This window comes from Rhagoletis pomonella, unplaced genomic scaffold, assembly GCF_013731165.1.
Source record: "Rhagoletis pomonella isolate Grant_MI unplaced genomic scaffold, Rhpom_1.0 Rhpom_scaffold_00005, whole genome shotgun sequence".
Lineage (NCBI taxonomy): Eukaryota > Metazoa > Arthropoda > Insecta > Diptera > Tephritidae > Rhagoletis > Rhagoletis pomonella.
In genome coordinates, this window is record NW_023458559.1 from 70,890,691 (window position 1) to 70,903,257 (window position 12,567).

Below are 12,567 nucleotides of genomic sequence, written 5' to 3' on the forward strand. Positions count from 1 at the left end.
CAAAAAACACTAAAAATAAGATAATAACCAATGCCTATTTATTGCTTCAGGGGTTTCAATGATTTCCTTGATTTTATATTTTCGTGAAATTAGACTTTTAGAACAAAAAAAAAGTGAAATATTTTCAGGTCACTTTTAGGTGGAAAAGGATTTTTTATTTAATTCGCTTGTTTCTCCAAAAGTGTTCAAATGGCATATATGGGAAGTTGTTGCTGAAGAAAGATTAAACAAAAAACTTGCCTCCCAAGAAAAACGTCACGTTAATGTCTTTTGTCCATTTGGTACAAAAATTAAAAACTCATTTATCATCCCTGGTAGGTATTACACAACTAACATCAGACTTTGCTTATCTCTGTTTGAGCTTTGAAATGGATTTCGCGTACTTCTTCTCTAACTAGAAGCCCCAGATCGAAAGCATAGACATAGACATAGACTGATCTTCAGACATTAAATTAAACCTAAGATATATGTACATATATTATTTACCCATAGTGAGTTTTTAATTGTAAACATGAATAGACATCTTATGTGAAGAAGCATTCTCTTACATTAACTGCCTTGAACATGCTGCAGGTCAGTTTATATTGATCACGCCTAAAATTATACAACACTTTCATACAACACGATCTACATATATATGTAGATGCCCTTAGCATACCAGCTGGTAGACAGGTAAGAAAATAATGAACAAAATTAAATATATATAATCAAAATCTATCAGCAAAGAGCACAAGCAATAAGCAGATACAACAAAAACAGCAAAAAAGATCGTTCTTCATTGAGTGCATGATTTTTTCGCTACCTGTGTATGGACCGGCGGCAACACCTGAGAGCAGGGTTGCCACTTTGGTAAATTGTTACCAAAATTGGTAGAAAAAATTTGGGTTGGTAAAAAGGTAAATTTCTTCTCATTTTGGTAGATTTTTGATGAACTTTCCGTTCCCGATTTATTTTTCGTAGTTATCTCTAAATATATTATAAATTTCTTTGCATACTTTTTATATAATTACATACTTATAAATGTATATCGATATAAAGCGAACATATCGCGCTCCATTCAAAACTAATTTTACTGGAATCCCGAGGAGCTTTTGATTGCCTAAATATTTTAAATGATTATTTAAATATAAAGAAAAAATTAACAGGTATGTAATTACGCACTATGATTGATCGCAAAAACAAAATTAAATCAAAGCCATTTTTTATCAATGGCAAAAAATAAAAATAAAATCAACGTGAATTTTAAGCAGCACATTGTTGGCTATAATCAAATAGTATTTGCTTTGAAACTCCATACCGTAAATTGTTCTACAAATTCCGAGTAAAAAATTTGAAATTTAGACGAAATTTTTTGGAATTTTTTTATATGTTGTATATTGTTTGAATCCCCGATTTTTATGAATTCAGTTAAAGCAGTAAAAAAATTTTACTCGAAAAATATTGCGAATATTAGAAAAAATCACTTTTTTGAGTCACTGTATTTGTCTATAATAACTCGAGTTGAAGTTTTTCAAATAACGGGGTTTCATTGTTGCCTTTAGTTCCATCACTTCCGATTTTGGTTGAAAGAAACTGAGAATATGCCAATAATATGACTCAAATACCGTATAACTAGTTAAATAAAAAGTTCTTAAAAACAATTTTAATTCTTATTGAAATAACTAAAAACAATATATAAAAAAACTATAGTTTTAATTAAAATAATTAAAAAAATAACAAAACTATAGTTTTTATTAAAATAATTATAAAAAATTATTGGTAGATATTTCCCAGATTTGGTAGATTTTTTTCAAGTGGATGGTAAACATTTTTTTTCGTCAGTGGCAACTCTGCCTGAGAGGCCGTGTTGGCGCAATGATCAACAGACAAAACAAGCCACAATTAACGCAATGAGCCGCCAAAGCGAAGTCAAAGACACTCAGTCGCAACGGATTCGCGAGAGTGAGCGCAACGTTAAAACCAAGTGAACGGATAGATGGAAAAGGCCAAAATACTGGAATACATAAAGGGCTAATCAGAATACATTTGCACTGTGTGTGTGTGTGTGTTGCGGTGTGTGGCAGAAAAAAGACAAAAACAATTTGCACTATTGTGTGCTGAAGGAATTTATGAAGTGATTTTTTTTATATAAAATTTTATTATTTTTGCGAAAATTGGTGGAAAGCTGTGGATTTTAGTGGCGAATAGTGATTTCCTTTATTTCCAATTTATGATCTTGAATACTTTTGAAGCATTCTTTTTGTATACTCTTTGGCTACATCTCGAAGTGGCAGACTCCGCTTAATTGACTGCTGTTTTTTTTTATTATCTTTGTTTTCTTCTTTGTGCTCTTGTGGTTGAGCGCAACGCAAAGCCGAAACTACTGAAAACTGGTTTTTCAAAATTGTCTGTGCGCATGCGCAAACGATTTGAAGGCAATTTGCAGACTGTGGTGGCGGCAGAGAAGTTTTGTTTACAATTTTGCCGTTGCGAAGGGTGAAGAGAGAAAAAGTAGAGGGAAAACTTACACCATAAACAAATTATGTAGTTGTATAAAATGGATCGAAATCAAAGTAAAGTAAAACAAATTAAAATTAAATTAAATCAAAATAAAAAAATAAAAACTATGCTTAAATAATTTAAATTTAAGTAACTTAAACTAAATTGTAATTAAAAAATTATTTTAGTTACATATCGTCACCTGCAACATTATCGCTGAAATGCAAAAAGTCATAACTAATAGAATATACAAAATTCACTTTTTGATTTTTTGGTTTTGGATTTCATCGAATTAAAACTCCCCGCATCATTTTATATAAAATAAAAATAAAAATATTAGTCACGACTTTTTTCCATTTCGTTGCTAATAGAGGTATACGCCGCCGAGCCAGGCCGCCGCCGCCGAGTTACGAAAATATCGGCGCGGCGACGGCGGCGGCGGCGTTCGGCGCCTAAGGAATTTTGTACAAAGTTTTCATGAAACGCATCGCTTGAAGGAACTACTACTACAGAATATATAACAATTTTTTTCAATACCACAACAATATTCCTTTTTTACAGATTACTACAACAACAAGAAAGTTGTTACACACCAAAAGACTTTAACGATAATATCTCAGAAAGCAGTTTTAACAGAAGTGCCCTTATTGCATCTAACTCCTCGATTATTGGAGATAAAACAAAAACAAATTGATCTTCTTGTGTATTTTTACAACGCTTTTATCAACTTGCAATGTTGTGTTCCAGAAACTTTCAATGTTGTGTTCCAGAAACTTTCAATGTTGTGTGTCCGACACCATAAAGCAAAGCTTTGAAAAGCTCCTATAAAAAAGCATAGTGAATAGGGCGAGGTAGATGACATCTAGATGTCGCCCTATGTACTACGTTTGCTACAGCGGAAATAGACAACACGCCATTTCTTTAAATAAAATTAATTGGTGCTCGTTTGTATGTACATATATATGTAAATGCATGTGTGTGCACCTTTCTATTAATATCGTTGAATTATTTTAATATCTATTGCAAACTTTTATTCAGACGACTAAAAAGTAGAAAATAAATAATATAAAAAAAACTTTTTAATATACAACGCTTTTATAAATGGACTAAAAAGTAGAAAATAATACTTCTCAGTCCCATAGAATTTGTTTTGATAACTTTTGATTTTGAAATTTTAGCAAAAGTCATTATAAACAATCTATGAAATTTAAAATGAAAAGCGTGGGGCGCATGTAATACACTTGAATTGATATGAAAAGTAATATATGAATGTATGTATGTGGGTATATGAATAACGACCGCTTAAAATCGATTTCAAAGTTCTACTTTCGCTGTAGAAATTTTAGGTCTACGTTATGTAGTTTGATTATTGTCAATTAAATCGAGTGCTTTGTATTGCATGCGCTCCACATTTTTCATTTTCAATTTCATAGATTGTTTATAATGACTTTTGCTAAAATTTCAAAATCAAAAGTTATCAAAACAAATTCTATGGAACTGAGAAGTATTGTTTTCTACTTTTTAGTCCATTTATAAAAGCGTTGTATATTAAAAAGTTTTTTTTTATATTATTTATTTCTTTAATAAAGAGTTGAATATTTTTTAAACAGATTTTAAATAAGTAAGTTATTTTATTCCGGGGTCCCACAGACGTATACAAGTTCTATGTGGCTGTGTGAAAACTATGTTAGCATTCACAAGTGGTGGGCAAACCCCAGAAAGGTTTTGCTCCATCGCATCGCAATGTTTTCTACACAGGGTTAAAGTGCCCCCTTCTTGATGGAAATTAGTAGTATTTTTCATTACTTTTGTTTAACCTCGGAAAATTTGGCACTTAAAATTTTAGTGGAAATTTTAACCAGGCCTGTTCTGCTGGGAGTTGATGGATAAAACCCCCGGAAAAGTAGTAGACCACCCTAGTTTTCAATCTATAACCCGCAAAAAATCGTAAGAACCCCTTAATTTAATATAACGGTAGATAACGTTATTTCAGAAATTTATTAATAGCGAAATAAATTACTCCAATAACTTAACTTTAAATATTTTTTTTTTATTTCTTTAAATTTAAATAGTACATACGGATCTATAGAGAACATAGAGAACCATGTATGTATGTAGTATATTTCTTTATTTATTTTTTAATTTCAGTCTACAGAACTAGTTTCTTACAGACTAGTGAAGACTCTAGGTGAATATTGTAAACAAATTATCCTTAAATCTATCAATACTTAAGTTAAAATCGATAACACTAGAATATGTATTGCACAATTCAATGATCTAGCAATTGGTTCATTTTTGGTATAATTCGTGGTATGCAGAGCATCAACCAATAGCCTTTTGTTTCTTAAATTACGCGGGGGATTATATAATATGAGCAAATCTGTTAAATAAGCGCAATTTGTGTGCCCATTGATTATTTTATAAATAAATGTAATGAAGAAGTAATCTCTTCTTTCCTTCAAAGACTGGAGACCCAGCAATTTCTGTCTGCCAATATAGGGAGGAACATAACCTTGCCAGGGCAACTTGCAAATAGCGAATTTGGTGAACATCTTTTGAGCTCTTTCTATTTTGATCGAGTCCACTTCATAATATGGACTCCATATTATAGATCAGTATTCCAGACGGCTTCTTACTAAAGGATTTTAAAGTTACTGGATCTCTGAACTCTTGAGTATTTCGCCTAATAAAGCCTACCATTGAGAACGATTTAGATACAATATAGTCAACGTGTTTTGTAAACGCGAGTTTGGAGTCAAAAATAATGCCCAAATCTTTTATTTCAGTGCTCCGCTTTATAACGCAACCATCTAATTTATAGTCAAGAGGTATATCACTACTAGACTGCCTCGAGAACGTAACTACGCAACATCTACCTATATTTAGGTTCAAACAGTTTAATGTACACCACTGCTGAAATTCATCTAGATCGAGCTAAAGACGATTACAATCTGAGAGATCACGCACAACTGAAAAAAGTTTAACATCATCTGCAAACATCAGGCAGTTTGCAAAATTAAAACAGTTAGGCAAGTCGTTTATAAATAGAATAAGCAACAGTGGTCCACAATGCGTGACCTGTGGTATGCCCGACCATGCATTAACTGTCACTTGAGATGTTGTTGCCACAATTTGCACAAGTAACTTTCTTTGCGTTAGACCCTCTTCGGTTCGCCTATCCATCAGCGCCAAGCACTCAAAAGTAGGAAGTAACAATATTTAAATTTAAAACTAATTTAATAAGGAAATAAGTAGAATTATAATCTGAATTGACAAGGCGAATGCCCAACGTTGACGAGATGACATGATAAGATTAGTAGCCTCATGGCTCTTATGGGCAGTAGTGCCGGCCTTTACAGACGCGCCGGCGTCGCCGCCGCCGCCGATTATTTTTGAAGTTGACCACGCCGCCGCCGCAAAGCCTGTCGGCGTAAACCTCTAGTTGCTATGTTGTTACGCCCTTTTGCATTGCAGGTGACGATAGGCATATATATTACGTTAGGTTATATTAAATTAAATAAAATTACATACATACATACATCAAAATAAACTAAACTAAATTAGATCAAATCAAATAAAATTAATTAAATAATCAATTCCATTCAATTAAACTTTAATTAAAATAAATTATGTATATAAAAATTAAATAAAACTAAATTAATATAAATACATATATATAAATTTAACTCAAAAAATTAATTAAATAAAATAAAATTAAATTAAAATAAATCAAATTCCATTAAATTAGATTAAATTAAATTAATTTTAAATTAAATTAATTTAAATTAAATCCAATCATACTAAATTAAATTTAAATACATCAATTAAATTAAAATATTAAATCTAAACTAAGATACAAATGAATTAAACTTTTGTATATTAAATTAAATTAAATTAAAGTAAACTAAAGACAAAAATAAATTAAATTAAATGAAAATTAATTCAACTAAATACAATTCAATTCAATTAAGATAAATTATATAAATAAATTAAAACGAAATAAATCAAGTTTTAGCTAAAAACAAAAAGACGATCATTAAAATCAGCACGTGTTTCCCAGCACACATACAAGCAAATGAAAGACTCAAGTGACAAACGTGATCGCGCAACACAAAAAAACTGACTGGCTCCGCTGTCGGTGTTGACAAGTAATCAGACAAACGCATAAGAGAACCAAAACAAAAAAGCAAAGCAAAAGCAAGAACAAAAACAAGAAAGATTTAAGCGACAAACGCGTGCAGGAAAGAAACTGTTAAAAAGCAGCAAACTTGTGCCCCGACAAGCGGACAAGGCATGCTGCCAGCAAGTTGCAACATTAATTAACAAGCATATATACACATACATACATTTACAGCAACAACACCAGCAAAACAACTGAGACCACTTTGTGACTCAGTTTGCGACTCACTGCGGTGCTACTACAATGGGCACACGTGTTCCACCGCCTTGCCCCACACCATTGCACTGCGATCAGGCCGCCATGGCGGGCCTGCCACAGCTCATCGCCGACTTGCAACGTCTATCGGAGGATCAGGAGAGCGCCGATTTGGTATTCATTTGCGGACGAGAAGAAGAACGCATTTATGCACATCGCATATTGCTGATGGCGCGGTAAGTGGGAGGAAAATAAGAGATTAATATGTATGAATGTGCAGCTGCGATAAAAAAACACCAAAATTTAAAATTATATTGTTTGAATTGCTGTTTATTAATTTATTTTTAATAGTTTTCATTTAAAATATAAGTAAATAGTTTAAACGCGTCAACACATTTTTTTTTATATGCAAGAAAATGTTCAACACTCCCGGCCAAAAAAAAAAAATCAAAAAAATTAACGGTAGTCTTTAACGAGTTGAAACTGACACTTTATAACACTTAAATTAAAATGTGTACAAAACTGCTTACTGCAAATTTTCGAAAAAATTCTAGATAAAAAGTTTGAAATATTGAGGAAATTTTTTTTTAAATTTGACTAATTTTTCTGAACTTTGTGCAAAGCTTGAAAGTTTTATTTATGTTATGTCATGTTAATTATAAAAAATATGTAAAGAAACATCATTCTTAATTTGTTGCTATTATTTTGACCGCAACTGTATAGAAATACATGCATGCATATGTATAAGTAAGTATGTAATTTAATTGCAATGGAGAGGAAAATACATAAATATTGCCTGCGGCTACTGTTGAAAAATGCTGTAATGCGATCTGTTGCATGTTTATGGTTTTTACATTTTGTTTTTGCTACATTTGCCACGCGGTCTCATTTATTTATTTGTGGCAAGTTGCTCAACTATTATTCGTCAACTGTAATGTTGTTGTAAAACATTTATTATTTAATACATATCACTTAAATAGGTTGTAGTCATTTGCTGTTATTGCTGTTGTTGTTGCTGCTGGCTTTAGCCACATGTTTTATTCATTTGTTATTATTGTTTTTAAATCGTTGACGGACAGTTGCATTGCTGCACTGAATGAATGGGCGTAGAAACGCAATTCACGACAACAATTACGTCGTACATCGTAATTAATATTTTGAAACTTTTATTCGCTTTTTGCACATAACTTAAAATAACTTAATTACACTTTTATATTCAATTAATTTTTAAATCTTTTTTACTTTTGTGCAAATTTGCCGCCTCATTTCAAATGTACATATGTAATTGTGATAAGCGCCACTCGACGAGGTGTAAAAATTGCCAGCTAATTACGCTTGCAATACAAAAAGTAGCGAAAGCCATTTATGGTATTTTTATGATTGCATTGAATAATTACTTAAATACTTATGTATGTATATTTCCATCTATGGCAGCTGTAAGAGCTTTAAAACGGCAAAGCGTGGTGAAATCTGCCGCATACCCGGCTGTTCGGTATCGCCTGCAGCGCCGGGTACGCCCACGCCAGTGCGCCTGCCGCACGTCAACCCGGACGTCTTTCGGCAATTCATTGTTTACGTTTACACAGCGAAGGTAAGTAAATCCGATTTTTTAGATTTTGGAGAGCTTGAAATAAATGCATTCATTACACTTCCTATTTCAGATTATGCTGCAAGATTCGCGTGTCTTTGAAATGATGACACTGGCTCAAGATATGGGCGTCGAAGAGCTGCGCGCGGCCTGTGAAGATCATGTGATTTCCACGTTGTCGGTGGACAATGCATGCACTTTTCTCACATCCGTTATGGAAATACACGAAAAAGCAGGTAGGACAATTATCTACTATTTCATATTTATTTATTTATTTGAAGTCAGATGGAACATTAATTTCACACTGACTATAGAATACGGTTGCCTAAAAACTAGTTAAAATAATTATACAGTAAGCTACGGCCTACTTCAGGCCACAAATACGGGTCCAAGTTAGGAACAATATTTAATTCGGACAAGGCCCCAGAAATGGTAGAATGGAATATGGAATATGGAATGGCGCAGGAATAGAAAAATTCAATTTTCCAGTTAGGGTAGGGCAGTCAACTGAATCATTTAGCAAATTAACTACAAAGCTGCAAGCGAGAGAGTAAGATCTAGACTGTAACGTTTTCAGGGATAAGATGTCACAAAAAAGTGAGAAATTTTAAGAAACGAACACAAAATTTTTTCACCGTTTGCCTTTATTTTAAAATCAAACAAAAAAAAGAAAAAGGGGCAGTCAAAATGCGACATTTTGTGGTAGAAATGAAATCACCATAATGGTCTGATTATGGCAAATTAACGTAACTTGCGGTTCTCTCTTAAAAATTCTGTTAAATGGGTGTTGCTATAATAAAGGTGACCATATTTGTGGCAGCCGAATACGGGACAAAAAATAACTTTCCCAATTTTTTCCACAATACCTTTTCCAATGATCCTAGATTTAATAGCCCTGAAACAGCGTCTTTATTTGGCATATATTTTTCTTACTTTTGTGAGAGCAGAACATACACACATACATATGTAAATATTCAGTTGTAACATCACGCAACTTTGTGCTCGGGATTTTTGCCCCAAAAAATTTGTTACAAACATTCCTAGGCAGGGAAACATGATGACAATTTCCGACTACTTTTGAAGTAGAAGCTGTTTTCAAACGATTATCTTCAGACTCAGCTTTTGACCAAGTACAACGCAGTGCATAGCATCCGGAAGAAGCTGAACTGCAAAGCGTATCTTTGAAAGGATCAAGTTCTCTTCGATCTTAAAGAACTTCTCTACTTTTACAACATTCTCCTGGTAGCCTTATTAGAGTTCCTCATGTTGAAGATATGGCAATCCTTCATAAAATCACCACTAATAGCTTTGGCCTAGTTTCGCGTAATGAGTTCTTCTTCCACAAAATTTGGAGATTGCCATACCCCACAGCACATTGGACCGGTGATAGCACCAGAGCAAAAAACAGCAAGCTGTGTGTACTTTATTGTTGGTTTTAGAATGCATATACGTAAACAAAGTTTGAAATTTTAGAGTAAACTGTAAACAAAAATGCCAATTTAAAGACGAATTTCTCGAAGAAAGTTAAATCAACAGAAGGAAAATGAAATGCTGCTAGTGAAATTTCTTTTAGAAATGTGAACAATAATCATTATCGTCCAATTTCTATTCAAACTCACAAATTCCCAGTTTTTCTACGCAAAATTATAACTTCTGAAGCCATCTCCAAACTAAGATTAAAAACAATTTTATTGAAAAGTACAAAAAACTACAAAAGAAAAATTAATAAAAATACAAAAACTAAACGTAAAAAAAAAACAAATTATTCAAAAGTACAAAAATTAAGATTAAAAAATCTTAAAAATTTAAAAATACAAAAAATGTGGATCCACCATTTAGAATTTCCAATGTCTCAAAGCATATTCGTATTCAGCGATCCTACACTCATAGCAGGAATCAAATTTTTCGTACTCGGTCTTAGTATTTCCGAACTTAAACTTGGAATAATATTGAAAGTACTAAAATAGACGACACAAATTTTATATTAAGTATGATATTTTTGAGTACCAAATACTTGAATTAAGATCATGTAAACTAAAAAAATTAAGTATATATCATTCATTTTTACACGCGTCTTTTTGTGAAAATATTGTTCATATACATATATCTAACATTCTAAGTCGAAGTATGAAAGGTTGTGATAACCCAACATTTTTCTTTATAATGTTACTTAAAATAAAATACTCGTTCTCATAGTAAAAAAAATATCTTATTTGATTTGAGTACGAAATTCTTATTTCAATATTGAAATATTTAGATTCCATATATGTACTTAAATCGAGTTAGTTTGTTCTTATCGTGAGGCCAAAATTTTTGAAAGTATTGAAGTATATGAGCGTTATGTTATTTTCGCGACATTTATATTGGATATCGAAGATAATTTTCATACATTCGCCACAGTGTTTATTGGGTCATTTTTTAAGATTTTTCAATGTATGTAATTTTTTATATAATTTTTTTACTTAAAAAAGTTCTTAACATGCTCAACTAACTTACTCAGTACTTGTCAAAAAGTATAGAGTTCTCATGAAAAGTATCGGTATTCTGTATTCTGTACTCGTATCACTCTATCACTATCTATGAAGAAACGTTGTCTTTGAAAGTACCCTCTTGTGTCAAGGAATCGGTTTCCTGCAAAACAAGAAAGAAATAAAATTTGCGTTTCAAAGTTCATAAGTAGCTCGGCCAAATTCATAGAAAAATGTATAAGCGTCAAATATTTCTTTATTTTACTATTATTGATAAAATCGGCGTTTGAAATTCTCCTCCGGTCGAAAGGCTTTTCCATGCATTGCCAAAAAGTAGAAATTTGAAAACATATTTCTTAAGTATAAAATGAAATAACACTTTAAATTAGCCCCACTTTATGGAGGAATTTTCACAGAAACTTTGATTGCTCTGCACCGGAAAGCGAGGCCTATTTCCGCGGATAATTAAGCTATGCCAGAAGTTCAGACAGATTAATTAAATTATGTTAACACATTTTCAAGCACCACATTAATAATTTTTATAAAGGATGAAGACTAACAATACAAAAGTAAAGAATTAACGTGCAATTAACAGAATTTAGAACAGAAGTTTTACTAGAGTTGTTAAAATAAAGGTATGAAATTTTTTAGTAAAAGCAATTGCTTAGTATTTATGCCAGAGAACTTAGATAGATAGAGCAGAGAAGTTACATACATATGTACACATGTAAATTTTTTGCAAAGCTATCATTTTTTTAAATTGTATTTGCATCTTCATAAAAAGAGAACAAGTTAAAAATTTTGACAAAAATTACAAATTAATCAAAATTATATGAAGATTTGCCATATTTTCGTTTGTTTGCTCGCAACACGAAGAAGAGCAGATTTCATGTTGCGCAACATTTTATCATTCTCTGGTATGAATATACAAGCTCTCAACTATTCACACTGCTTCTACACAATTTAGCAACCACTGTTGGCTGAAAGCTGTTCCGACATGCGCCTAAACTCATGCCACTGAACCAAATAACCTTTTGTGCTTACTAGGGATTTATAAAGGGAACATAAATTAAGATGAAATATAGAGGGACCAAAAATGACCAACAAAAACTCCAATACTATATTGATGCAAATTTTCTAAACATGCAAAAATAGGAAGCCTGCAATTTACATACATAAATATACACATATAATTCTTTGGCTTTTTCAATTCACTCACCTTATAACTTTCACAAATTAGATGAAGATTGCACAACTACACTTCAATTTAATGAAAAAAAAAACTTGTTCGGGCCGGCCCGAGCCACTCGCGCACCCCATCTAAACTAGATATGTATATCGCCACGAAAGCTAAAATAATCACTACTCGCGCATGCATTTATGTAATTTGCTCATTAAAACACTTAGTTTTCCTATTTTTTATAGAAAACTAAAACTTTTCACTTCATTTAACGCAAACTTGATCATTTTCAGAACTTTTTAACACACACTCGACGGAAACAATCGCGGTACTGTTGAAATGGCGTCGGAAATTGAGTGAAGCGCAGAGGTGTATTTACACAGTGAAATATGTGGCTAATAAGGTGTTCACACTCTTGGTGTAGATTGACTAGGTTAAATATTAGGATTTGCCAAGCGGTAGTATATTTTAACAAAAT

General features: G+C 32.2%; 1 protein-coding gene across 5 annotated transcripts in view; it reads left to right on the forward strand.

The window, feature by feature from the left end:
* Nucleotides 1–1,937: 1,937 nt before the first annotated feature.
* LOC118739471 overlaps nt 1,938–12,567 on the forward strand; it is a 20,281-nt gene continuing 9,651 nt past the window's right edge. The window contains exons 1-4 of one of the 5 annotated variants that reach the window (XM_036470827.1): nt 1,938–2,552; nt 6,539–7,089; nt 8,288–8,444; nt 8,515–8,677. In XM_036470827.1, coding sequence (XP_036326720.1) covers nt 6,902–7,089; nt 8,288–8,444; nt 8,515–8,677 — 508 coding nt within the window. In that variant the 5' untranslated portion in view covers nt 1,938–2,552; nt 6,539–6,901. Of the gene's footprint in view, nt 2,553–6,538; nt 7,090–8,126; nt 8,222–8,287; nt 8,445–8,514; nt 8,678–12,567 lie in introns of those variants that run through there. The other 4 variants (XM_036470828.1, XM_036470829.1, XM_036470830.1 and 1 more) reach the window with 4 other exon arrangements.